Genomic DNA, 26,606 nt, shown 5'->3' with positions numbered 1-26,606 from the left:
TTTAACAATGCTCTACAGACAAGATCAAACAACTATATACAGGAGAATTAATGAAGATAACTTTTAAAATTCTGTATCTTAAATATTTAACAATTTTTGCCACTCTTTGGACATAAAATGAAAACTTGTATAAATGCTACAATTCTGGCTTTATGATCCACAACTTGTCACTACTGCATAAAAACAGTATTTAACATTTCAGGATTCTTAAAGATACTGATGATGTTTCAAAAGGCATATATGCATGTCTCTAACTTATGGTCGCCTCAATTTCTTTTTGTCAGGTATTATACATTTGGAAAATACTCAATTTATACTAAAAATCTCAGGAAAAAGTATCTTCACACTTTACATTGAAAAAAATCAGTTACATGGTCTTATTTAGCAAGTTATGGTAAAAATTATCTCTATGACTATCTTTTTGGTTAAGGTAATCTATAATGGATACTTTACTGTTACCATATGGCATACTAAATCCAATCAGTCAACATTGTGTTGAAATTATTATATTAAACATAATTCTCTAACTAAAAATGAATACTGTTACATTTTTCTTACAAGTTTTAAAGAATTACTTAATAGTGAATATGTTCTCCGAATCATATAAAACTGTGTTTATGTGGTAAAACTTTAAAATTCACCCAGTTCTTAGATGAGTAATTTCCTCAATCTTCTAATGTAAAACAATCACATTTTCTTATAAAAGGGAAGTTCTATCTGGCGACATAGTTTGAAAAGGTCAAAACAAAACACAACTGTTTCTCAAACAAAAAAAAACCCCTACAAAAACAAACATTATATTTTAATATCATGTCCCATTAAATGTATGCAAGATTACTAAAGAACATTTTTTCTAAAAGCATACTGAAAGTATCAAATTCCATAAAGTACTTTGCTAGGGAGCTTATTAAAAATCAAGTCCTTATTTAGTTCTACAGGGGTAATTCTCAAAAGGAATCTAGAGGCAGTAGTAAGAAAATCAGCTCTAAATACCTCCCTTTTTGTGGGGGTGGGGGAGTGTTCACGGGGTGGGTAAGGAATATGAATACGGAAATGCACATTTTTAATAAGCTTGCGGGGCCTTCTGCTTCACAATATTCTACTAGTGTCCCTGTCAAATATTACTGACAAACAAATGAGATCATTTTTCACTTCTGAACAAAGTGTTTCGACAACAAGAGGCCTGGCATATACATACAGGAATGAGAAAGGTTATCAACTGTGGAGCAAGATTTATGAATTTGGTAAATGCTGTTTATTCTAAGATTTAAGGTAAAGAAAAAACATATTTTTCAACATATAATTATTCCCTAATCAGCAACTAGCATCAACATTTCCTCTGCAGTTGATAAGGTTTCCACATGTCTAAAAAAGTTTTTAAAAGGTGGTATCTGAGGCAATGCCCATTCTAGTGACCAATGAAGGAAAAGAAGGCTTGCAAATACTCACTTCTTTATTTGTGCCAAAGCAATGTTATTGATGAAAACCATTTTTGAAAGTCCAATGGAGTCTTCGAGTCCATTTAACATCTTCTGAACTACTTCTATGTTTTCAACATCACCCTTCATGGCCAATGCCTGGACGACACGGGTCACTGCTAACCTAGAAGGGGTCTGCTGCTGATCCAATACTGTTTTCAGTGTTGTCACAGCCTCTAAAATACAAGAGCAGGAGATGGCTTTTCTTATATGACCTGTGCTGACTTTAATGCATTTTGAAAACCAGCTTTTAAATATGAGCACCAAATGGCCATAAACAAAAAGCTATGAATAATTAATTTTAGATTACAGAAAATTATTAATACTTCATGAGATACCCCCAAAAATTATTTACTTGACTATATAAGATATTAGAGGCCCGAGGAATTTCTTCTTTAAGTCACAGAGAAAATACAAATGTTACCGACAATATGAGTTCCATTTAGGGATAACATTCAGTGACTAAAGTTGGTAAGTTCAAATGAACACAAATAAGAAAGATTTTCTAAAAAGTAGAGTTTCCAAAAATGTGTGACTTCTATCCATGTTCATACTTGTCCAGATTTTATTAACTCGAAGATTAAATGATCATCAAAACTTAATATCCCAACAATTCTTTCTCAAAAACACTAAAAACATTGATCCTCTGGGATCAATGTTCCAAACTGAAACATTGCACTTTAACACCAACAAATTTATTTTATGATTAGATGCCTTGTGATTATTTTCTTGCACTAAATTAAAAAATAATGCCTATTGATTTCCACAAATACAGACAGTCCCTGACTTACGATGGGTTTATGGGGTAGTTAATGCATTTTCAACTTTATCCCGACTTAGCCCCATCGGTAAGTTGAGGAGCATCAGTATAATCAATGGAGTTTTGTTTGTATGTTTTTTTGAAGTATCACACTTTCAAGTACTTGATTATAAATAACTATGGAATAGCCTTCTAGCTAACTGACTCATAAAACTGTAGCAAAATCATGATATGAAATAAAGTGGTAGACTGAGGAGTAGCCTAACAATCACCCCTACCATTATCGAAGAAAACTTAATAGCTTTATAGCAACTAAAGCGATGTAACTTAGACAAAACTAAGACTCTCCAAACAGCTTTCCAACTAAGAACAGCTTAGTTTTACAAAAAAATGGGAAAAGTGTATTAATTGAAGTGTACTCAAAATACAGTGGAAAGACATGATGAATTTAGTGTTCATTAATGAATAAACAATTTATGATTATTTGAAATCTACAATCTTAAACCACTCATTCTCAAATGAGAAAAAAGAAAAACAGGTTAAAAAGCATAGTCAATAAAAATTTAAAAATACACATGCACATATAGGAAACAAAAAATGTTTTTATACTATTTAAAAACATTTATAATAAGCTTGATAAAATTTTGCTAATGGGTGGTCATACACAGATAATTATAATAATAGTCTTATTAACCAAGAATATTGTCAGCTAGGGAGGCTCTTCCCACAGTACATCAAAACAATAATAACAAAAATATGATTAATGATGGTGATGACAGTAACTCAAACTTATTGAGCATTTACTACATGCCAGGCACAGCAGTTTAAACAGCTACTGTCACAACTACCCTTCCGAGACAAGTACCAATTTTACAGATGAGACACCTGGGCACAGAGATTAGTTTGCCCAAGGTAAAGTCATATTTTTAGACAAGACTCGAAGATTCCAATGATCCCAGAGCTTCCGTCTATGAGTGCGTGTGTGCACAAGAGAGCAGAAGGGTGGGGAGAACAGACCATTTCACATCTGTCTAAAGATAGCACAGGACCTTGTGGCCTAAATCCTATTCTCATATAAGGCTTGCCTTCTGTACAGTTAATGACTTCAGGGACACCAAAAATGTTACCCATCCACATCCCTCCCCCCAGGTCCTTTCCCACTGTCACCTAATTCCAACATTTACTCAATTACTCACTAGTGATACTAATTACACTGTACAAGTGCCACGTATCAGCTATTAATATTCGCCAACAGTAAAATTTAATCGGCTTTATTTTTTCTTTCTGCTTTAGATGGGGTTGAGAAAAGGAAACCTAAAAGAAAGGCAGAAGAATGGAAGGGAATTTTTAAAAATCAAGAGCTCTCATCAGCCATGGAGCAAAATAAGAAGATGGGAATAGTGCAAACACTACTCCTGTCCTCACTGATGATCATTTTACTCTAACAACAGGTTTGTGGTGATATGCTCAGGGAGGGGGGTGGGGTGGGGGTGGGGGAGGTAGTGCAGGAACAGTGCACTCGAGGCTCCTGCTCTCAGGCAACCTCCAATTGAGCTGAACAGCTCAGAAGAGTAGATGAGAAATTATACCATGTCCTTTCCTGTAGCTTACACAGGGCACCTAACATAAAAATAAAGGGTACCAATCCAGCTGAAGAAATCTGGGTCAGGTTCAGCTGAAAAATGAACCCCCTGAAATTAGAAAGGTGTTTTGTTCTTATCTCCATGTCTACAGAAACAAAAGCTATTTATGACAATGAGCTTATTTATATGGTGAGCAAGTTTAACTTTTCATTGTTTTAAAATTATTTATCATTTTATTACATAAAATACTAATAGGACATAAAGTCTTTTTTGGGGGGGCTGGGAGAAGGGTTTTGTTCTTGCCCAGGCTGAGTGCAGTGGCACCATCATGGCTCATGGCAGCCTCAACCTCCTGGGCTTAAGCAATTCTCCCACCTCTGCCTCCTGAGTAGCTAGAACTACAGGTGCACATTACCATGCCTGGCTATTTAAAAATTTTTTGTAGAGACAAGGTCTGGCTACACTGCCCAGGCTAGTCTTGAACTCCTGGACTCAAGCAATCCTCCTGCCACAGCCTCCCAAAGTGCTGGGATTACAGGTGTGAGCCATTGCGCCTAGCCACAAAAGTCTGGGCACAAGAAGTGTTTTCTATTCACTTACATATTCAGTACTAATCAATTAGGAAGACAGCTAAAGACCAGTACATTTAGGTATTATAAGCAACATTAAAGCTGCACAATTAAACAACAACTTCCTCTCAAGGATGTGAACTTATGTTATAAACATGCAGGCCGGGCGTGGTGGCTCACGCCTGTAATCCCAGCACTTTGGGAGGCCGAGGTGGGAGAATTATTTGAGGCCAGGAGTTCGAGACCAGCCTGGCCAACATGGTGAAACCCTGTCTCTACTGAAAATACAAAAATTAGCTGGGCGTGGTGGCGGGCGCCTGTAATCCCAGCTACTCAGGAGGCTGAGGTGGGAAAATCGCTTGAACCCAGGAGGCGGAGGTTGCAGTGAGCCGCGATCCCACCACTGTACTCTAGCCTGGGCAACAGAATGAGACCCTATCTCAAAAAAAAAAACAAAGAAAAAAAAACAAAACAAAAAAAACCCACAACAAAACCAAAACATGCAGTGAGGAATAATACCATTATTACAGAGATAGGAAGCAATAAGTTTACATTTCCGGAGCTTTTTCAACCTTTCTTGAAGATCTCCTAAGTGGGTTTTGTTGTACTGGCAAAACTGCAGTATCACTGTATTCACTCAAATTCAAATGTAAATCTTAAAGTGGAAAGCTACTTAGCTAAATTTAAGAGATTCGTCATAGTCCCCCTTGGGAGATCATTCATAAGACCTCCACATCCAAATTCATCCCCTTGAAAACTCATAAACAGCCTCTATCAAACCAATGCCCCCCATCCCAATCCCAATCCTCCCCAAAGTCATGTCCACATCTTTCAGGTGTCATTCTCTTAACACTAATTTGAAAACTCTAAACTTCAAACAAACACTGTATTTTATTGCTGTTGGTATTATGAACTATTAAAAAAGTATTAGATTAAGTTTTAAAAATCAATATTATAATCATTTGGTGCACAATCCCACACATTTAACACTCAATTTAACTGATTTGGTATCTCACACACAACCGACACAATATGCAAGAAACAACTGCTGGGAATTGTTTCAGATGCTCTAAAGTATGTTAATTTCCAAAGCAAAATGACTTGTGCTGTGAATTTTAACGCACTTGAAAGCCTGTACTTTCTCTCGTTCTGGAACACAAATTTTGCATGTCTGAAGAGCTGTGATTCATCTTAAGAAAACCCATCTTGTGTTAAATGGAATGGAAACTGGACTAAGTGGTCAAATGACAAGTACATTCATATTCAAGCTGTATTATAAATGCATGTACAGTAATTTATGTCTCTCAGCTACCACAAAAGGCTCTTGATAAGCAGGTAATTTGCTAAATGGACTCCTTTATCCAAGTATTCGAAGGGCGTTACAAGAAAAATCTGCAGAGGCATTAATGTGACGTAAAGGTCAAGCATTGTGACATACCTTTCAAATAATCCCGCCTAACTTGCGTTATGATGAGGCGGCTGTTGGCAGCATCGTTCAGTGTGAAGCCCTTGATGTGGGTCTCCGCGCTAAAAGAAGCAGACATTTAGAAAGGAATTACTGACATGCTTCTGATACGATAATAAATGGTTGAGCACCAAGGTGAAATTATAAAAACTACTGTTCGTATGTTAAAAATATTGCTGCAAAATATCGACCTGGAGACAGCTTTTGTGTTATCCTGTCAATGGTTATAGAAGGATAATTTTTTTTTGCATTCTGACAGATGACAAAGTTGGAAATGAGCAACAAAAGAAACAAAGTACAAGATTTTTTTTAAACAATCGGTTCAGATTCTTGAATGCTGACATATTAGATGACTAAAATAACTGCGTGCCCCGCATTGTTCTGCCATATCCTAAGCTGGATACTTTTTTTTTCTACATTCACAGTAATTATAAAATGTAAAAATCTTCTTCCAGAAACTAAAATGAGGATTTATTTTCAGCACTGTATATTTTAAATAAAAACTAAAGCAGATTACTAACACTCTATCATTTGGTCAATTAATTTTCAAATTTCTGCCATCTAGATTCATACAGTTTCTAAAGCTGAACATACTGCAGAACTCAAACTATTGGTACTTTAAAATTAAAAATTTCACACAACCATCTTGCCCTAGCTTAAGTTTGAAACGAAACACCAACTTTTCAAACTCAAGAGCAAAAAATCACTTGACTTTTCAATAAAACCTACAGGATTAAAAAAAAGCAAAATGAAACAACAAAAACAAACACAAAACCCCAAAACCTAGCTGGAGACTTCTGTTTGCTACACTGTTTGCGCATCTCCTGTGATGAAATTTCTGCATCCTTAATGCTCCCAGAGTTCATCTCCGGATTAGAAAATCTAAACAGGTCAAAAGGAGCAAAAGCAATTGCTGCCATTTGCCTTATCGAGCACAGTGATGACCCTGTTGCCAACAACAGCATGCCCTGCCAACACGGACATATAAGCTGGGCAGATTGCAACAAACGTGGGGTCACTGCTAAATTATTTTCATCAATCCCAAGAAAATCCCCCAGAGACACTACGACATGCCCATCCTCTCAGTCACTTTCAGCCTCTAAGGTCCACCCCTGCAGTCCCTGGACACAGGATTTTCTTATTCCTCCGACCAATCCTCTTTATCCCACCAAAGTACCCATTGCTCAGTTTGACTTTTCTCCCTTTGTCCCATCTGTCAACAACTTAAGTCAACAACTCATGCATGAGACTAAGAACTGCACAAAGGATTTACTTTCTCAATCTTTCACATGATTAAATAAAAATTAGACACTATTAAAAGCTCACTTCTAATATTATTACATGTATTATACCATATTAATTTTAAAATATTCACCTACAATTCATTAAAACCACAAGGCAACAAAACTTGTCTTTTAACTGACACTAAGTATGAACTACAAACCTTTCAAAAACCTCAAAGCCTATAACATTCTTTTTCAATAATCTCTTCCTGTCTCAAGCTGCCTGCTCATTACAAATATGAAAGTGGAGATAAATATCAGGAAGAAGAAACCCCAGATCTATTCTATAATAATATATCCTACGTATGTAGAAACTGACCAATTACAACCAAAACAGATTCCAAAGTGGCAAAAGGAAAAAATTTTAAAAAGTTGCGGGTAGAGATCTTTATATTGGAATCATTTATACAATATAATAAAAGACATTAACTTTTCACACCTAATTTTGATCTTTCCTTCTGGAAAAAATCGAGTCCAGAGCTCTCAAATCAAACTTCCTGTGATGATGGGAATATCATCCAATCATCCAATAACCCTATTGGCTGTCCAATAGGGTTAGCCACTAGCCACATGGCTACTCTGATGAAGAAACAGAAATCTTAATTATATTTTATTTTAACTAATTTAAATTTAAGCAGTCACATATGACTAGTGGTTACTGAACTGGATAGCAGAGAATTCTAGACATTTTATTTTTAGAACTGTCAAAATGAAGGGAAAAAAATTATAGGGGAAAAAGAGTACCCTCTTTCAATTTACGACCAACTGCAAAAATTAAACTATCTTAACCAAAGAAGACAGTATTATAGGGAAACTTTCACATTGGACATTTCAGAGAATTTATTGCTCTGAAAGGACAGCCTTTCAAATTTAGGAGAAGTTTTGTTGCCTTATGGTTTTAATGGATTAATGGATTTTAGGTAACATTTTTAAGTAAATATGGTATAATACATGTAATAATATAGGCATGAGAAGTGAGCTTTCATGTAAGCAATGACTGTGCTTACATAATATGCAGAAAGGACATTAGTTGGTGATTATATTATTTAGGATAACAAAAACAGGCCAATTCAACAAAAATCATCAGTGACAGATATAGCATTATTTCCGAACAGAATGATACAGGAAGCCAAGAGGAACGACAGAAAATCAAGTGCTACTCTCAAAGATAAAGTAGGGTTGTTGTTACATGATTCCTAAATTCCCTAAGAATATGGTTTAATGTTAGCAGAGATTTAAAAAAAGAGTTTATATCCCTTACTGCTCTTTGAATCAGTGGTTTCCCTCCCTTGAAAGAATTCACTACAGATAAATTATTTTGAAACATGAAGAAACTAAAAATGAAAGAAAGATGGCTTATTGAACATTTTTAAAAGTTACTATTACTTTAGAGGTTCCATGGCTTATTGGGAAGGTTAAATGACTTTGTAAATAAAATTGAAGAAATCTTATTAGAGGTCAAGTGTATCTGTAACACATTAGATGACAACAAAGGCAAAATAAAAATGATATTTTTTTTTAATTCATAGGAAAACTATGGCCTTTTTTTTTTCTCACTCTGTCACTCAGGCTGGAGTGCAGTGGCGCAATCTTGGCTCACTGCAACCTCCGCCTCCCGGGTTCAAGCCATTCTCCTGCCTTGGCCTCCTGAGTAACTGGAATTACATACAGGCATGCACCACCACGCCTGAGTAATTTTTCATATTTTTAGTAGAGACAGGGTTTCACCAAGTTGGCCAGGCTGGTCTTGAACTCCTGACTGCAAGTGATCCACCTGCCTCTGTCTCCCAAAGTGCTGGGATTACAGCGATGAACCACTGAGCCACCATGCTCGGCCAAAACTATGGCTCTCAAGGTTGACCAAGTGACCTTATATAGGAAACTGTAAAAACAGCTATTTATGGATCCAGAGTAAGACTGCCAGAATAATACTAGGGCGGTACCGCCACTTGCTACAGTAGCTCATTTGACCACCATATTATAATAAAGTTGCCTATAAAAAAGCAGCAATTGTTTTTCACTCTGATCACTGATACAGAATGGGAATGGGAAGAGAGGACCTAGTTGGCAATAAACAGGAACCGAACCCACAAAAAATCTCTTGAAATATCTCAAGTAACATAGTTAGTTGGATAAATCGTAACTTGAACTTTCACTTCTGAATTTTCAGTCCAGCATTATTTTTAAAAGTATTCAACAATTTAACCCATGAAACAATTCTACATAGTTAGATATAACATTTTATTGGTTCAAGGGAGAGGACATGCATCCAAAGCCCAGATTGACTTCAGGCTTTGGATCTTGGGTTCTCTTGGGTGCACACAGACGCATGGAGGAAGGCAACTCCCAAATAACCCTGGTGGATAACACAGCTAAAAGAAAAGTCTCACTTGTATGTCAAACTCAGAAGCAGAGTATGATGGTAGACACCAAAGACTGGGAGGAGGGGAAATGAGGAGATAATGGTTAAAGTACAGAGTTTCAGTTATGGAAGATAAGTAAGTTCTGGAGCTCTATACAGCATAGTGCTAACAGCGAACAATACTGTATTTACACTGAAAATTGCTAAGAGGATAGATCATAAGTGTTCTCTCTCACACAAAAAACCCAATTAATAATAATAATAATATTGAGGGTGGGAAAAAACTCTGGAAGGGGAAGGATATGTTTGTGGCCTTGAAGTAGGCAATGGTTCCAAGGGTGTATACTTATCCCCAAACTCACTGAGATAGATACATTAAATATGTATCTTTTTACATGTCAATTTTATCTCAGGAAGGCTTCCTAAAGATCTAGAGAAGAAGGGAAGAAGATAAACCTATGTTTCACAGGTTGTAAATTTAAGGCAAATAGACGGTCATGCTTACAACTATCTTCCAGGTCAGCAGTTTCAACCTTGGTAGATCAAGATCCATGGGAGGATTATAGTAAGAAATGATGTTTTACATAGACAACCCAATCCACAGATACATACACACACGCATAACTGAAAGCAACTTTTCATGAAATAGTATCTTTACTACAGGAAATACTTTGAAATAGTCTATACTATTTCATTGAAACAATGTTGGTTCTGTCCCACTTAATAGATGTCCTGACCCACTAATTGGCTGCAATTGCAGTTTTGAAACTACTCTAGACCAGTGGTCTTCAATGAGCAGCATGCACACTGCATGAACACTCCAGGGTAAGGCAAGGAAACCTTTACATCTCTCTCCCTTTTTTTTTTTTTGAGACAGAGTCTTGCTCTGTCGCACAGGCTGGAATGCAGTGGCGCGATCTTGGGCTCACTGCAACCTCTGCCACCCAGGTTCAAGCGATTCTCCTGCCTCAGCCTCCTGAGTGGCTGGGATTACAGGCGCCCGTCACCACACACGGCTAATTTTTATATTTTTAGTAGAGACGGGGTTTCACCATGTTGGCCAGGCTGGTCTCGAACTCCTGACCTCAAGGGATCCTTCCGCCTTGGCCTCCCAAAGTGTTGGGATTACAGGCATGAGGCAACGTGCCTGGGCTTAAATCTCTTTTTAAAAATTTCACCTTATGAAGATTTTCTATTTTGAGTATGTTTTATAATATAGTTACATGTGATACATCAAGTACAATTTGTTATTAATCACATGCGATCAAAATGCTTAAGACATGATTCTTCAATCACTTGGGCTATGGAGTAAAATGTACATTCTCAGGCCCCACACCAAATTGGCTGAATCAGAATCTTTGTGGTGAGCTGAGAGGAATCTTCTTATGCTACCAGAGTAAGTATCACTGTTCTAGAACAAACCCAATGAAAATGAAAAAATAAATAAATAAATAAAATTAAAATCTGTACTTTCAGGAAGCATTTCAGAGGTCTTTGTGACCAGACTCAAAATCTAATTTTTTTAAAGTTTTCTGTCTTTGCTTCTATCTCATCACTTAATCATACTTAATTCTCAACACAAAATGCTTCTCTTTTTTCTGGCTCTCCTTCATTATCACAGAGAGGGTTGGGATGGAGAGTTTCATAATTTTCTGAGAAAAGTAATTTTAGATGATCCACACCCTTGACCTAGTGGTTACAGATGACAGGTTACTGCTCAATGTCAAATTTTCCAAGTCACTAATTAAGGGTATATCGAGTGTTCTATATATATATATATATATATATATATATATATATATATATATATAAAAAAAATTTGATTAGGAATTGAGAAAACACACAAATGACACACAGAGTACATTAAAAACCCAACAGTCCTAGTGCGACTCTTGTATCAAGACATACAAATGATGATTCAAGACAACACACATATACACGCAGACAAGTACAGTCATACAGAACATGTTTTTCAACATTAAAACACAGACAGTAAATACGGCCCTATGATGCATAACTTTAGCAACACTAGGACACTGCCAGGTTTTCTTGTGATGTGAAAGGATGGCAGGCATCCATTTTCTCCTTAGGATTCTAATATTCTAAAAGTGCTGCGGACTTAAAATTTTTTTCAGATATTCCTTTTCTTTTCTTCTTCTTCTTTTTTTTTTTTTTTTGAGACAGGGTCTCGCTTTGTCACCCAGGCTGGAGTGCAGCTGCGCAATCTCAGCTCAACGCAACCTCCACCTCCTGGGTTCAAGTGATACTCCTGCCTCAGCCTTTTGAGTAGCTGGGATTACAGGCACATGCCACCACGCCCAGCTAATGTTTGTATTTTTAGTAGAGACAGGGTTTCACCATGTTGGCCAGGCTGGTCTTGAACTCCTGACCTCAGGTGATCCACCCACCTCAGCCTCCCAAACTTGTGGGATTACGGGCATGAGCCACCGCGCTCAGTCAGATTTTTTTTTTTAATCCAAAAACAACACGAAAGGAGGGGGAAACACAAATAAGATGTGTTCAGTACCTATGTTTTCTCTACTTCACTCTACCTTCTTCAACACATAGAAGACATCTTTACTATTAAGTAATATTATCATACACTCATCATACGGAAGAAAAACTAAGGATCAGAGACAGCAGGTAATTTTCCCAAGGTCACAGAACTTTCAAGTAAGATTCAAATCTTAGTCTAAGTTCAAAGTCCATGGTGTCTTTGTTTTCTCAGGCTGCTCCCACCACAAAAGGTACATGGATTTAGATGTTGAACAAGGAACAGAATATAATAAAATTACTTTTCTGTGCATGGATATCTTAAATGAATTGTGATGGAATATAACTTAGTAAGCAAAATGTACTGCATTGTATATGGCCAGTAAAGGTGTTTTTTTTTGAAGGTGAAAAAACCTGATAAAGTTAGTTAACCATTTCAATATGATTTTTATGGGTAGCTGAGGCCAATCAAGCAATTTTACTACACAGCACATTACTATTATAATTATTGGCTAATGGTAGCCAATATTCTTTTTTAAACAAGAGGTTTAATAAATGGACTAACACTTACAATGCTTTCACTTCCATTGCTTGTGTAAAATAATCTTCTGACATCAGTAATTTAACGAGATTGCTGTAGGTTTCAGCATTAAACACAATGTTTTGCTCTTTTGCATTCAGGAAAATATCATATGCCCCTATGAGAGAAAACAGACAAAAAAAATGAGATGACATTATTCTGAAATGCCAAAAGGATGGAAAAAATCCTGAAACAAAGACCTAAACCCAAATATTTTTGCTTTTTAATACCAACCCACTGTTACCACTCTATAGAGAGACACACTGACATAATTCTTCAAATATTTTAAAGACAAAGCTACAGGTTTGGAAACTACACCTTAATCTGAATGGATGGTGCCTGAAGGGGTTTCCTCTTAAAATGATTTCTCATACCAGCCTTCTTAAGTTGATACATTATTTTCTTTAAAATAAAAATGAGAAACAGCTCTTCTGAATTTATGAAAAGATGATACTAGTTTCAAAATAAATCGCAAAATGTGTGTTAAAGTCCAAATAAAACAGAGGTATAATTTAGATTGAGGGGAGCAAAAGATTCATTTTAAAGCAATCTTTAATCTATAAGTGGGTGGTTACAATGGTTAACATTTCAGCACAATAGCACTAAAGAGAATATAGCCTATAATTCTAAAATTAGGAGATCACATTATTTGGCTACGACAGGACTTATACAAAAACATACAATTTTCAAATATACAGATATCTAACAAGTAAACTAAGCAACATTTGTTTGACTGATTAACAGTTTTATTTCACTTGTTCACAATAACTGTCAGTGAATGAAAGGATGTTACCAAAAGAGAAGTAACTACACTTTTCAGTCACTTATACTTTTCTGAAATAAAACTGCCTGGCTATAAACAGCCAACTGAAACTACAATCTACTCCCTTCTGTGGATAAACAAGTCACAATAAAGATGGGGCATAAATGAACTATCACGTACGGCCTTCTACGAATATAGGGCTCAATGTAAGGAAATATAAAACTTAAGACAGAACATGATATTATTTAATGTTCAGAAGAACATTTTAAGCTACTTTAGAAGTTTCTGAACAGGCGAAAATTGTTACGCTTCTATGTGTGAGTTAGGGAATGTGTGCATTAGTCCCTTAATTAAACTTAAGTGGCACTGTCAAAGAAATATTTATCCCTTTAAGCTAAATTTGGAGAAAAAAATATACGGCAACATTTATATTTGCATCTTAAGGAGAACAGTTTGGGCAAGTGAAAGTAACAATGGCAGAGATTTATCACATTTCAAGTCAGTCTTCCATAGAACAGTCCCTGTTAGTCATTAAATTTCCAAGTGCTTTACACTAAATTTTTATGGTTGTGAACAACTGTATATTCCAGGACACTGGCAAAAAACGGAAAATAAAAACACGCTAATATGCAAGAAGAAACTCCACTATCATTTACTGATTATTCCATCAGATACCTAGTCTATTCGGTGTATTTCACTTTTCTGAAACGGGAGAAAATAAAGACATCTTCATTTGAGTACCAGTATCAATGCATCACAAATTTAAGACTTTTATTTACTTATTAAAGTCACAGAATGGCTTGCTAAATAAAATATTTAAACCATGACACACAATAAGATGACTGCAATAAAATCTGCCATTCAATATCCAATGCTTTTTAGGGGGCTAAAAACTTAAGATGTAATGCAATTATTGTCAACTTCCTAACAATCGTATATAATATTTCACTTGTTTGGAAACTCTTGCTGTTTTCTAAAACTGTGGCCTTCACATTAACTTGGTGTGGCTGTGTAATTAGTCCCTGTTAGTTTTTTTTTAAATTAGCATTTTAATATACCAAACCCATTCACCGCACGTTTGTTTCCAATGTGACAATCACGATATACCTTTAAGTAGACTGAACTACCAGAAAAATGTTAATGTAAGCATTCAATTTTCAAAGCGTTCATATTTTACTAAACATTCGAATCCTGAGATATACAAAAAAAGAAACAGGAAACTCTAAAGAGTTATGGCCAGGCACAGTGGCTCATGCCTGTAATCCCAGCACTTTGGGAGGCCAAAGTAGGAGGATCACTTGAGGTTGGGAGTTTGACACCAGCCTGGACAACGTAGTGAAACGCGGTCTATACCAAAAATACAAAAATTAGCTGGGGGTGGTGGGGGGTGCCTGTAATCCCAGCTACTTGGGAGGCTGAGGCTGGAGAATCGCTTGAACCCAGGAGGCAGAGGCTGCAGTGAGCTGAGATTTGTGCCACCGCACTCCATCCTGGGTGATAGAGCAACATTCTGCCTCAAAAAAAAAGAAAAGAAAAGAATTAACAGGATGAAACCAATTAGATAAATGAAAATTCCAGAATAGAGGTAGCTCCACATTTATAATACACACTGCATTGTATTTAATTATTTAACTACTTAAATGTTTTCACTTAAACTGTACACTAACCATATATTCATTTTAGTCATTTGGCTAAATCAAAGCTTCACCAGAGGACGGGCATGGTGGTGGCTCATGCCTATAATCCCAGCACTTTGGGAGGCTCAGGTGGGCGATCACTTGAGGTCAGGAGTTTGACACCAGCCTGGCCAACATGGTGAAACCCTGTCTCTACTAAAAATACAAAAAAAAAAAAAATTAGTCAGGCATGGTGGTGGGTGCCTATAATCCCAGCTACTTGGGAGGCAGGAGAATCACTTGAGTCCAGAAGGCAGAGGTTGTGCCACTGCAGTCCGGCCTGGGCAACAGAACAAGACTCTCTCTCTCTCTCTCTCTCTCTCTCTCTCTCTCTCTCACACACACACACACACACACACACACACACACAAGTTCATCAGAACATTTACATAGTATTAATCAAGCTTAATTTTATACTTCGCTTTCAAAGATGCATAGTGTGTACTCAAAGATATATAGACTGAATATGCAGCAAAGGAAAATGCCTCAGAATGGGCCGGGCATGGTGGCTCACGCCTGTAATCCCAGCAACTTCGGGAGGCCAAGGCGGGCAGATCACGAAGTCAGGAATTTGAGATCAGCCTGGCCAATATGGGGAAACCCTGTCTCTACTAAAAATACAAAAACTAGCCGGGCGTGGTGGTGTGTGCCTGTAGTCCCAGCTACTTGAGAGGCTGAGACAGGAGCATCACTTGAACCTGGGAAGTGGAGGTTGCAGTGAGAATGCACCACTGCTCTCCACCCTGGGTGACAGAGCAAGACTCCTTCTCAAAAGAAAATGACTCAGAATGAATAAAAAGTTATACTATAGGTAACTGAGGAGGCATAAGAACTTATTTTTACTTCATACATTTTACATCAATGCCACAAAATTTCTTTCTTTCTTTTTTTGAGATAGGGTCTCACTCAATCACCCAGGTGCGATCATGGCTCAATGCAGCTTCAACCTCCGGCTCAGCTGATCCTCTCACCTCAACCTCCTGAGTAGCTGGGACTATAGTCCTGTGCCACCAAGCCAGGCTAATTTGTGTATTTTCTGAAGAGATGGGATACCACTAAGTTGCCAGGCAGGTCTCAAACTCCTGGACTCAAGTGATCTGCCCACCTTGGCCTCCCAAGTTGTTGGGATTATAGGTATGAGCCTGCAAGCCTGGCCAAACCTTCTAGTTAAGTTAGGAAATTAAGAAGTTCTATAAATTTCTAAATTGATTCCTTTCCAATAAACCTCAAAACTATCAATACTAAAATTAAAAAATTCTCTTGTGTTTATTTCCTTAATGGTAAACTATCATAAACCATCCTTGAAATCCACCCCAAAACTGAAGGAATCATTCTATGGAAAGCTAGAATGAAAAGAAATTAACAAAAGTAAAGAAAATAAGAGTAATATATGATTCTGGAACAGTATAAGAAGTCTAAGTAAAAACATAAAATTCAACTTACAAGCTCATAACAGAGGGTTAAAGATGGTCATAAAAAATTTAAAGTAGGCATAATAGAGGTGAAGATGTCTTCAGGAAAGTTTAATACTACAGAAAGGGAAAGAGTCAAGAAACAGACCTCTAACCTTGAGATACTGCTGGATCACTTCAACACATACTAGTATAGTAATTAATGCCTTAATCATTTTTTGCTTTCAAGTAAGTTATAATATGTGCCACAAAAAGTTATTTTCAAAAAATACTTTTAATAAAAATGTATGCCAACAATAGCATTTATTACGAAAAATTTCATATGTACAGAAAAGTATGAAGAATAGTACAGGTTGGGGGTGGTGGCTCATACCAGCAATCCCAACACTTCGTGAGGCCGAGGTGGGAGGACCACTTGAGCTCAGGAGTTTAAGATCAGCCCGGGCAACATAGCAAGACCTTGTCACTACAAAAATTGGCTGAGTGTGGTGGTGTGTGCCTATGGTCCCAGCTACTTGGGAAGCTGAGGTAGGATAACTGCTTGAGCCCAGGAGGCGGAGGCTGCAATGAACCATGATTGCGCCACTGCACTCCAGTCTGGGTGACAGAGTGAGACCTGTCTCCGGGGGGGAAAAAAAAAAAAAGAATAGTATAATGAACCTCACCTTCCATATACCCATCACTTATATCTAACAATTAACATCTTACCAGATTTGCTTTTTTTTTTTTTTGAGACGGAGTCTTACTCTGTCGCTAGTCTGGAGTGCAGTGGTGCGATCTCGGCTCACTACGACCTCCATCTCCCAGGTTCAGGTGATTCTCCGGCCTCATCCTCCCGAGTAGCTGCGACGACAGGCATGCACTAACATGCCCGGCTAATTTTGGTATTTCTAGTAGAGATGGGGTTTCACCATGTTGGCCAGGATGGTCTCCATCTCTTGACTTCGTGATCTGCCAGCTTTGGGAGGCTGAAGCCTCCCAAAGTGCTGGGATTACAGGCGTGAGCCACAATGCCCGGCCTGCTTTGTTTTTTATAGCTTAAGCATTTTTAAATACATTATAGAAATTTTGACTTTTTTCATCCCTCAATAACTCATGTGGATCTCAAAATTTCAGAACATTTCCCTATAAGTAAATCATAATACCATTATCACATCTAATAAAAATAAGAGTAATTCCGGCCAGGCACGGTGGCTGATGCCTATAATCCCAGCACTTTGGGAGGCCGACGTGGGCAGATCACGAGGTCAGGAGATCGAAACCATCCTGGCTAACACAGTGAAGCCCCATCTCTACTACAAATATAAAAAATTAGCCAGGCGTGGGGGCGGACGCCTGTAGTCCCAGCTACTCGGGAGTCTGAGGCAGGAAAATGGCGTGAACCCAGAAGGCGGAGCTTGCAGTGAGCTGAGATCATGCTACTACACTCCAGCCTGGGCGACAGTGAGACTTCATCTAAAAAAAAATAATAAAAAGAGTAATTCCTTAATATTATCTACCACTCAGTCAATAGTTAAATTTTCCCAATTGCCCCAAAATGTTTTCGTTAAAGTATGGAAGGGGACAAGAAATATGTAAAATTTAAGTCCTATCTCTATCCTAGAGCACTTCTAATTGGTTGGGCTTACGCCCCACACTGCTATTAGAAAGAAGACCACCCCCCCGCACACACCCCCATCCCCGTATGTGCTTGCCTTTTTTTTGGTTCAATCGGCAGGCAATCAATATATCTTTCTGGAAATCAGGTTCTGTGGTTGAGGCTGACGAAGAATTCAGGGAATGTTTTTCATCTTCATACCACAACTTTAAAACAAAATTATTCTGTTAAATAAAAACTGGTAATCTTTTCAATATAAAAGTAGGCTAATCTATAACCTAATTATACTGACAACAAAATCTGCTACGATTATGCCAAAAACAATTACCTCAGGTACGTCAAACGGAACTTCCTGGTTACCCTCTCTAAGGATTTCTGCTAATAATCTTAATGTCTTTTCACGAGGAATAACATTTTCTTCTTGGATTTTATTCCAGACAGCATCAGCTCTTTGCCAGTCACCGTTTATTTCTGTAGAATTTGATTAAGCAGAAATTAATCAATAAATATGCTAAACAGAATACACAAAAATATTTAGAACTTTTTCTTATTTGATGTTGAAGAAAGCATTATTCCAAATGCTGCCTTTAGGGAAAGGAACCAAAAGTGACCGTAACCCGAAGTCGAGAAGGGAACTTTTCTCTGTACTTCTGAATTACAAACCAAAAATACCCTACCTATTAAAAAGCAATAACAAGAAGCCCCCATCACACTTTATTAAACACTTCCAATCATGTTGATAAAAAGTTTGTCTTTGTAATGTTACTGAGAAAGTGCCTACTGCCGAAATCAAAATCAAAATCAAAATCAGAAACAGCCTACTTGAGAGGCTGAGGTGGGAGGATTTCTTGAACCCAGGAGGTTGAGGCTGCAGTGAGCTCTGATCGCACCACTGTACTCTAGCCTGGGTGACCCTGTCTCAAAAACAAATAGTAAAAGTTCTTCTGAATAGGAAGAGTAAGTTTGTGTGGCTGGCCACCTCTCACCTGGCCTTAGACTACCACATACTTACAGTTGTTCTTACCCGCTGCAGTGTTAAGACTTGGTGATGGGGCTGACCCTTTCAGCAGAGCACTACCTTTACATCTGCAGTGCCTACCACAATGTCTAGCACACAGTAAGGGCTTCATAATTTTTTTTTTTTCTGAATCCAAGTGTATATAGTCTTCCATGAGGACTACTTGAAATAATAAGACATATTTAGACATATAGTCAGTGCTTCTTTTGAACTTGGCACATTAGAATTTCATCATGAAATTGTTTTTAAAAGGAAGAAAAAGTAGGTAGAGTGGAATGTTAGTGCTCAAATACAGATTATAATTTGCAATTTGAGGACCAACTGCCTAAAATACAGGTTTTTAATTCTATACATTCAATACCAAACTCAGCATTGCGTGCAAGAATTTGATCATCGTTCAAGCCAAAGTCTTAAGAATTACACTGTGAAGTATGTATTTCAATACAACCAAAAACTGGAATGTAAAATTTTAAGCAAGTTTAATTTTATTTACATCATCGAGATGTAAAATAAAGCTCTCAATGGTAATAAATACAAGTTTGAAAAGACAAATAAATCCCCTTATTCGTTTGGTGAAGGGAAATTTGCCAAGAGAAAAGAAGAACAATAAATCTAGATAAATATCCATGAAACAAATAGGGAAAGGTCACTGGCTGTTCTAAGTGTTATTCCTCTCTACCGAAATATCCTAAAAGAAACTGTAAAGCTCCAAATGTGTACACTGGTATAAAAGTACTAGAGCATTGTTTGAAAAGAGAGATCAAAAGTTTCAGAAATGTCAAATACAAATACTAAGATTTCAGCCTCAAAAAACAGTTAAGGATGTGAATGAAGATTAAGGCACAAAAATGAATAACGTAGTGTTGTTTTAGAAATGGAAAATGGAAATCTATTCACAAACCCAGTAATAGATGATAGGCTGAATAAATTTTAGTATATCTATGTAGTATATAAGTTATTTGTAGGTGATTAAATATAGAAAAATGTTTGTAATATATAGCTGACTCAAAAATATATAATGACATTTAAAAAACTGTTTAACAATGAGTTTGTATATAGATATGCAAGATACGTATCTTTTTGCAAAAAGAAAAAAATCTCTACTTACATGAATGTGTTGGTGGTTACCTATTTATAAAAGTGACCAATAAATTTACCTGAAGGTTTAAATAAAAAGAACAGAAAGACCGTTCTTACCTCAAAAAGTCCTATTAAATTCTGTGGTTCTGATGAAGGTTTTCATACTTTCTCATTATTGCAGTAAGAATGTCAGAAATTATGAAGACATACAGTGTCTAGTGCTACGATATAACATTCTGTGATAAAATTCAATCTAGCCTCTGCTTGAGCCTCTGTTGAATGAAAACTGCCTTCTGACAATCCCTGGAGCTCCCTCAAAACCAAATAGTCCTTTCCTGCCACTGCCTTCAACAGAATAAATGAAAACGTGAAGAATAGTTAAATCACTTACTATACAGTTTTAGCAGATTGTAGTACATCTGGTCTCTATCACATTCAAATAGCTTCTGTGTCAGCTCCACTAATTTTTCCAGAGTTTCAACCTTCAAAGTAAGATTAAGAGATAGATCTACCTTGTGTAAAGGATGTATTTTATAGTTAACAAATAGCAGTGGAATAATCTTTCAAATTAGCTTTACCAAAAGTGCAGTTTAACTTCATTTCAAAAGTTAATGGGCTGAGCACAACAATATGAATGAACTTAATGCCACTGAACTGTATACTTATACAAGGTTAAATCATAAATCTTACATTATACTTATTTTACCACAATTTTTAAAAAATTTGGAGTCAAGAACACAACATGAATAACTAATTCAAAGATATCTGGGTGGGAGAACTCAATGAGTGTATCGTACGTTAACAAAAATACTTCCCCCTCCAAACTTTACACTCTTCTTGCCCTGTGGTTTTTACTTGGCATGATGCAAACAGGTACCTGCACCAGAGGAGGGCAAGCAGAAATTCCAGAGCTCTGGGAAGCAACTCCTTCTTCCACTAAGGACTAATGCAGGCTTAAAGTGCCAAGGACATTAGGTCAGCCTGCTCCAACCAACTAGTTAAAGATAATATCATCAGGGCCCAGGTTAACAGTTTAGGGTTTCTACTGCACCTCAGGAATAAGAAATAAGCCATTGCTTATCTGGCAAATGATCAAGATAAACACTGCTTCCACAATGCCCTGTCTCTCGAAGTCCCCAAATGTTCATGTGATACAGAGGACCCTTGCCTTCTACTCACAGTTTTAGGTGATTGAGACATCTGAATCAAATACAAACCTGATTATTTGCAACACATCTGTCACAAAACCACTGAAGCCTTGCAGATCGAGCTCTAATCCCTGGAGTCTGTAAAATAAAATAATCACATAGCACCCAAGGTAAGGCTTCGGCTGAATATTATTTTTTTCCTCAAAGACAGTTTCTTTTCTTATGAATTTGCTGCCAAATATATATACTAAACTTATATACTAAACTATATATACTAGTATACAATCTATATACTAAATTTATACTATAACTAATACGAACTATAATTAACCCCATAGTTATCAAAGACCTTTAAGTAAGAGTAGAACAGAGCATAAAACACAAACTATGCTTAACCTGTGCCTAGAAGACGCCGATTATTTCCAAATGCTGCACTGCACGTCAAAGTTCATTCCATAAATCTTTAATTAATAAAATGGTTATACTGTCTTTAGTTCAAAAATAAGCGATAAACTAGAAAATGTCAAATAAAAAGTGTGTGTCAACATTCACATGCATGTGCTCTTATTTTTAATTTATTTTTTTTTAGACAGAGTCTCAATGGCATGATCTTGGCTCACTGCAACCTCCGCCTCATGGGTTCAAGTAATTCTCCTGCCTCAGCCTCCCAAGTAGTTAGGATTACAGGTGTGTGCCACCACACCTGGCTAATTTTTGTATTTTTAGTAGAGACGGGTTGCACCATGCTGGCCAGGCTGGTCTCGAACTCCTAGCCTCAAGTGATCTGCCCACCTCAGCGTCCCAAAGTGCTGGGATTACAGGCATGGGCCACCACACCTGACTGCACGTGCTCTTTCTCATTTACACACTCTCTCTTGAACACACACACACTTACTTTATTCCAATAGACTCAGGAGACAAAAATTATCAATGTTACACAAAATAACAATTGTCACAATAATAAACCATTGGCTTTCGTTTTTAAAAGAAAATGCTTTGCGAACTTCACAGTGATAAAAGTACTCTAATGACTTTTGCCTAGCACCTAAAACTAAATGTTTAAAGAACAAAACAAGCTAAGTACTTTAAAATTGGTTTATAGTCTCAGTTCATTTAAACAACTGAGACATATGTTATATCCTCAATTAGAAATTACTATCGTTTGGTCAATAAGTCTGGCTTCAAAGCACTTAGTTTACAATTTTGGATACTGGAATAAAAGACAAACCATTTCAACATAATTCCAAGGATTTGTCACTCTATAGTATTTTCATCATCTGCAAGGGGGCTTCACCATTAAATACTACATTTCAATCACAGCATTATGGTAAGAAAACTACATACTCATTAGCCCTGGCTGCTCCAGTCTAGACGAGGTATCTTTACTGCTTTCTCTGCTCACTTCTGTTGATCAAACCAGGTATCCCTTGAATCTAATCTCTTATTATAAGTCCTCATTATTTTTAATTTTAAAAAATAACATTGTACAACGTTAAATTAAGAACTGAAGTGGAAACTAACATCTTGCAGCTTTGGTGGGATGACAGAAAAATTGGTAGACTAGAAGTTGGATAGCTTGTTCTCATTTCCTATATCCACTTTTTGGGATACAAGAAATCAATGATGAATAAATTAGTCATTGAAATACAGTCTCAAATACTATTAATATCTACACTCAGGCACAATTTCTTCTCAAGGATTTTTCTTATGTTATTTGTTTTGTTTCACACGCGTAATACTGAAAATGAAACCAATGTCAATATATACTAAAAGCCCTTGAAAGACTATGAAATAATCCTCTTCAGAACACGGCAAAATGCAACGGCTACATTCACTTACAACTTTCAATATTATTGCTGATCCAAATGCCAACAATCTAAACAGCACAACTTTTATGACATACTCTTTCTGTTTGTGGCTGATTAATCTGCCCGTCTTTGGCAGGACAGCTGATTTATATGGCAGATCTTCCCATGTTTCATTTTGAAATTGAGAACTGTTTTCATATATAAATCTCAATCATCAAAAGAACATCTAGGTCAGATTAACTAAATCTCCTAGGCTGCTGTAATGTCAAGATTTCTGGCTTATCTCTTAACATCTTATTGAATTTTAAACACTGCAAGTTGAAAGCAGAAATAGAAAATGTAATAAAAACATAGAGAAGAATAGAATTCTAATTGGGATGTTAAATTTAACATGAAAAACAGTTAATGTTAATTAAACTCATATTTAGTTCTTTCTGTGTTGCTACATACAATCTATCTAATGAATACTGAGGATACAATAAGTATTTTTATAGAAACAATTGCATGTTTGTTTCCACCTGAGCTACTGTGCTTCAAACCACAACTTTCTGCAGTTGCAATTCACTACTAGGTTTACTTGTATAGGGGAAAAAAAAGTAATCCAAAGTCAAAAATAACTGTCATTACTTTAATTTCATTACAACACTCTGATGTAAATTTACCATAAAAAGCTTATCATAAGCTTCTATGTATACTAGTAAAAATAGATATCCAATAATTATTACCTGTTAGGTAAAAAGAAATGAAAGTTTTTCTACTGCATTTCAAACTCTGTCTCAAGGAAGATTATCCTGAATTTAACTCAAATAGAAATTTTCACCTGTTCTGATTTTTCTTGCCACTACTGCTGGAGATGTCAAATGAAAGCAACAACAAAAACCGCCCGCCCTAGCCTCATGTCCCCTAGTTAACATAGTAGGAGGAAAAATCATGTGCACAAGGGCTTTAAAGAAGGGACAGACAAAGACAAGAATGCTGGAGAAGGTGGTATGCACCTGTAGTCCCAGCTACTCGGGAGACTGAAATAGGAGAACTGCTTGAGGCCAGGAGTTCAAGGCTGCGGTGTGTTATGATTGCACCTGTGAACAGCCAATGCACTCCAGTCTGGGCAACACAGTGTGACCCCATCTCTTAAAAAAAAAGGAAACAACATCCCCACCCCAACCCAAGTACTGTCCAAGTACAACTGACCCTTGAACAATACAGGGGTTAGAGTATGACCATCTGTGCAGTCAAAAATCCACATATAACTTTTAATTTCCCAAAGACTGAACTACTAATAGCCCACTGTTGACTGGAAGTCTTAGCAATAGCAAATAGTCGATTAACACATATTCTGTATGTTACATGTATTAAATACTATATCCTTATAATAAAGTAAGCTACAACAAGAAAATGTTGAGGAAATCGTAAGAAAGAGAAAATACATTTACAGTACTGTATTTTTTGATACCGTAAGTTTATGACATCTTTTTACAAGATGAATTTCTATCTGAAATGGCAGGCAACCAGAACTGCAGACCTCAATCTACAGTACATATCAAGCAATTCATCCTTTTCTTGAAATGTCACAACTTTACTTCTTAGAAGCACTTCCAGCATCACTAGTGATACTGTGTATGGATGTCATGGTGTTATTCAAAATAATTACAGTAATACAATAACTACTATAGGGAATTTTATGTACTTATGACTAGTACTTCGTTACTTCTGTTTACATTTCTCTCAGCTGTGAATGGCAGCATGTATAGTCTATGTGTGTGTAAGTTTTGATAAATGTTAACTTTCAATAATAGATTTGTATACGTTTTATGGTAGCAAATAAGATAGACTAGAATCTGCCTATATTTTAAGCATTCATGACATACCTTTTTCTTAATTTTTTTCAGTATTTCTAGGCTATGCAGTTCATCTGTGAGTTTTTTCAAATCTCCAAAAACTTTTCCAGTATATTTACTGAAGAAAAACCTACATGTAAGTGGACCTACACAATCCAAACCTATGTTGTTCAAGGATCAACTATATTTATCCCCATAGCTAGCACAGAACAAGGGAGCAAAAAAGGTCTCATGGTACTATTAAGTCTTTTAGCATTTGTCCTTTTCTCTAAAATTTTCCAAGATAGACTTGAAGACCATGTATAATAAGGAGGAAAATATGGCTGAGCAAGTCCAATTAACAAACTATCATGAACTAAAAAATTATCCACTTGACCAGGTGTTATAGGAGATACTAAACTAACTCACAAAAGGGGGTATATATTTACATGAGAACTGACATATCCTGAAATTTTGGAGGACAAGACAAAACAAAAACAAACAAACAAACAAACAAACAAACCCTAGCTCTAAAATCCACTGTCTGTGTATACGATCCACGCTGGCTTATTAAGGAAGGCAAATGGGATAAAAATTCCTGAATCAGATCTGGAAAGGAACAAAAGGAAGAGTAACAAAGACTGGGAGATCACTGGAATCCAAACTTTTGGTCTTAAATCAAAAGCCATCAAAAGAGAGTTTTTCCCCCACTGAGAAGAGATCAAAATGTACTCCGGCTGCACCGTGATGGAAAGGCAAAACAGCAGATAGGGAGAGAGGGAAAAGTCAAGAAAGAGGAATTCCGGAGAAAGGGTAAGTTATTTTCGACAGTTCAGATATTGAGGGGTCATGAGATCATGGACGTAGGATGGTACAGAGGAACCAACAGAAAACAGAAACTCAGGGCCTGGTTTCAAATTCCGTAACTACTATAACGTTGAGTATCCCTTATCCAAAACGCTTGGGACCAGAAGCGTTCCAGATTTCAGATTTTTCTGACTTTTGGAATATCTGTATTATTTACTGGTTGAACATCCCAAATTCGAAAATCCAAAATCTTGTAAGCATTATTTTTAATGGCCACATCATTCCATTTCATAAACAAACTGGAGTTCATTTGCGCCCTTTCTCCTTTGAGAAAAACTTTCACTGTTACAGGTAATAATCATAATTTATATCTTTACCTACTTTGGTTTTCAGATGATTTACTTAGGATCATTTCTCAAAAGTGGGTCAAATGTCATTACCATTTTGAAAGCCCCTGATACATAAAGACAGTAATGTTGTTATGTCTTTAAGGATGGGACCTCCTTTATGGTTCCTGGTAGCAGAGCCAGAACTAAAACTCAGGGTTCGTGAGTTCTAGTCCAATACTCCTATTGCTAGAAATTATGGTAAAAGAAGGTACTTCTCTGTAAACAAACAAACAGAAAAATGACTTCATTCTTTTAGTCTATGACCTTTTCAGGTACTTCATTTACCTCCCAGGAAGACAGTGTTGCAGACCATACAAATAAAGTATCACTTTTTGGGTTACTCATTCTTTTTTTTCCAAGACCAGACATTAAATCCAGGGAAAGATTATATATACAAGCAAAAAAGTTAAATAATGTATGAAACGTTACCATATTAAAGGTTTCTATCAAGAAATATATTATTTAATTTAACTCTTAGCCCTTTGAGTAGTTCTGCAATCACTTACTAAATGCCTGTC

At 36.6% G+C, this 26,606-nt stretch overlaps 1 protein-coding gene across 3 annotated transcripts in view; it reads right to left on the bottom strand.

The window, feature by feature from the left end:
• Positions 1-26,606, bottom strand: part of LRPPRC (leucine rich pentatricopeptide repeat containing) — a 108,132-nt gene that overhangs the window by 12,090 nt on the left and 69,436 nt on the right. For all 3 annotated transcript variants that reach the window (XR_010149549.1, XR_010149550.1, XM_001143797.7), the window contains exons 26-32: positions 21,337-21,405; positions 20,511-20,601; positions 18,350-18,492; positions 18,119-18,227; positions 12,565-12,691; positions 5,829-5,917; positions 1,450-1,654 (exon numbers count right to left, since the gene is read on the bottom strand). Coding sequence is in view for 1 of the 3 variants with exons in the window: in XM_001143797.7 (XP_001143797.4) it covers positions 1,450-1,654; positions 5,829-5,917; positions 12,565-12,691; positions 18,119-18,227; positions 18,350-18,492; positions 20,511-20,601; positions 21,337-21,405 (833 nt within the window). In the remaining 2 variants the exon portion in view is untranslated. The remainder of the gene's footprint in view (positions 1-1,449; positions 1,655-5,828; positions 5,918-12,564; positions 12,692-18,118; positions 18,228-18,349; positions 18,493-20,510; positions 20,602-21,336; positions 21,406-26,606) is intronic.

The sequence above is a fragment of the Pan troglodytes genome, chromosome 12 (genome assembly GCF_028858775.2).
Source record: "Pan troglodytes isolate AG18354 chromosome 12, NHGRI_mPanTro3-v2.0_pri, whole genome shotgun sequence".
NCBI lineage: Eukaryota > Metazoa > Chordata > Mammalia > Primates > Hominidae > Pan > Pan troglodytes.
Note: the sequence above shows the minus strand (reverse complement) of the source record. Positions and strands in the feature narration are given on the sequence as shown.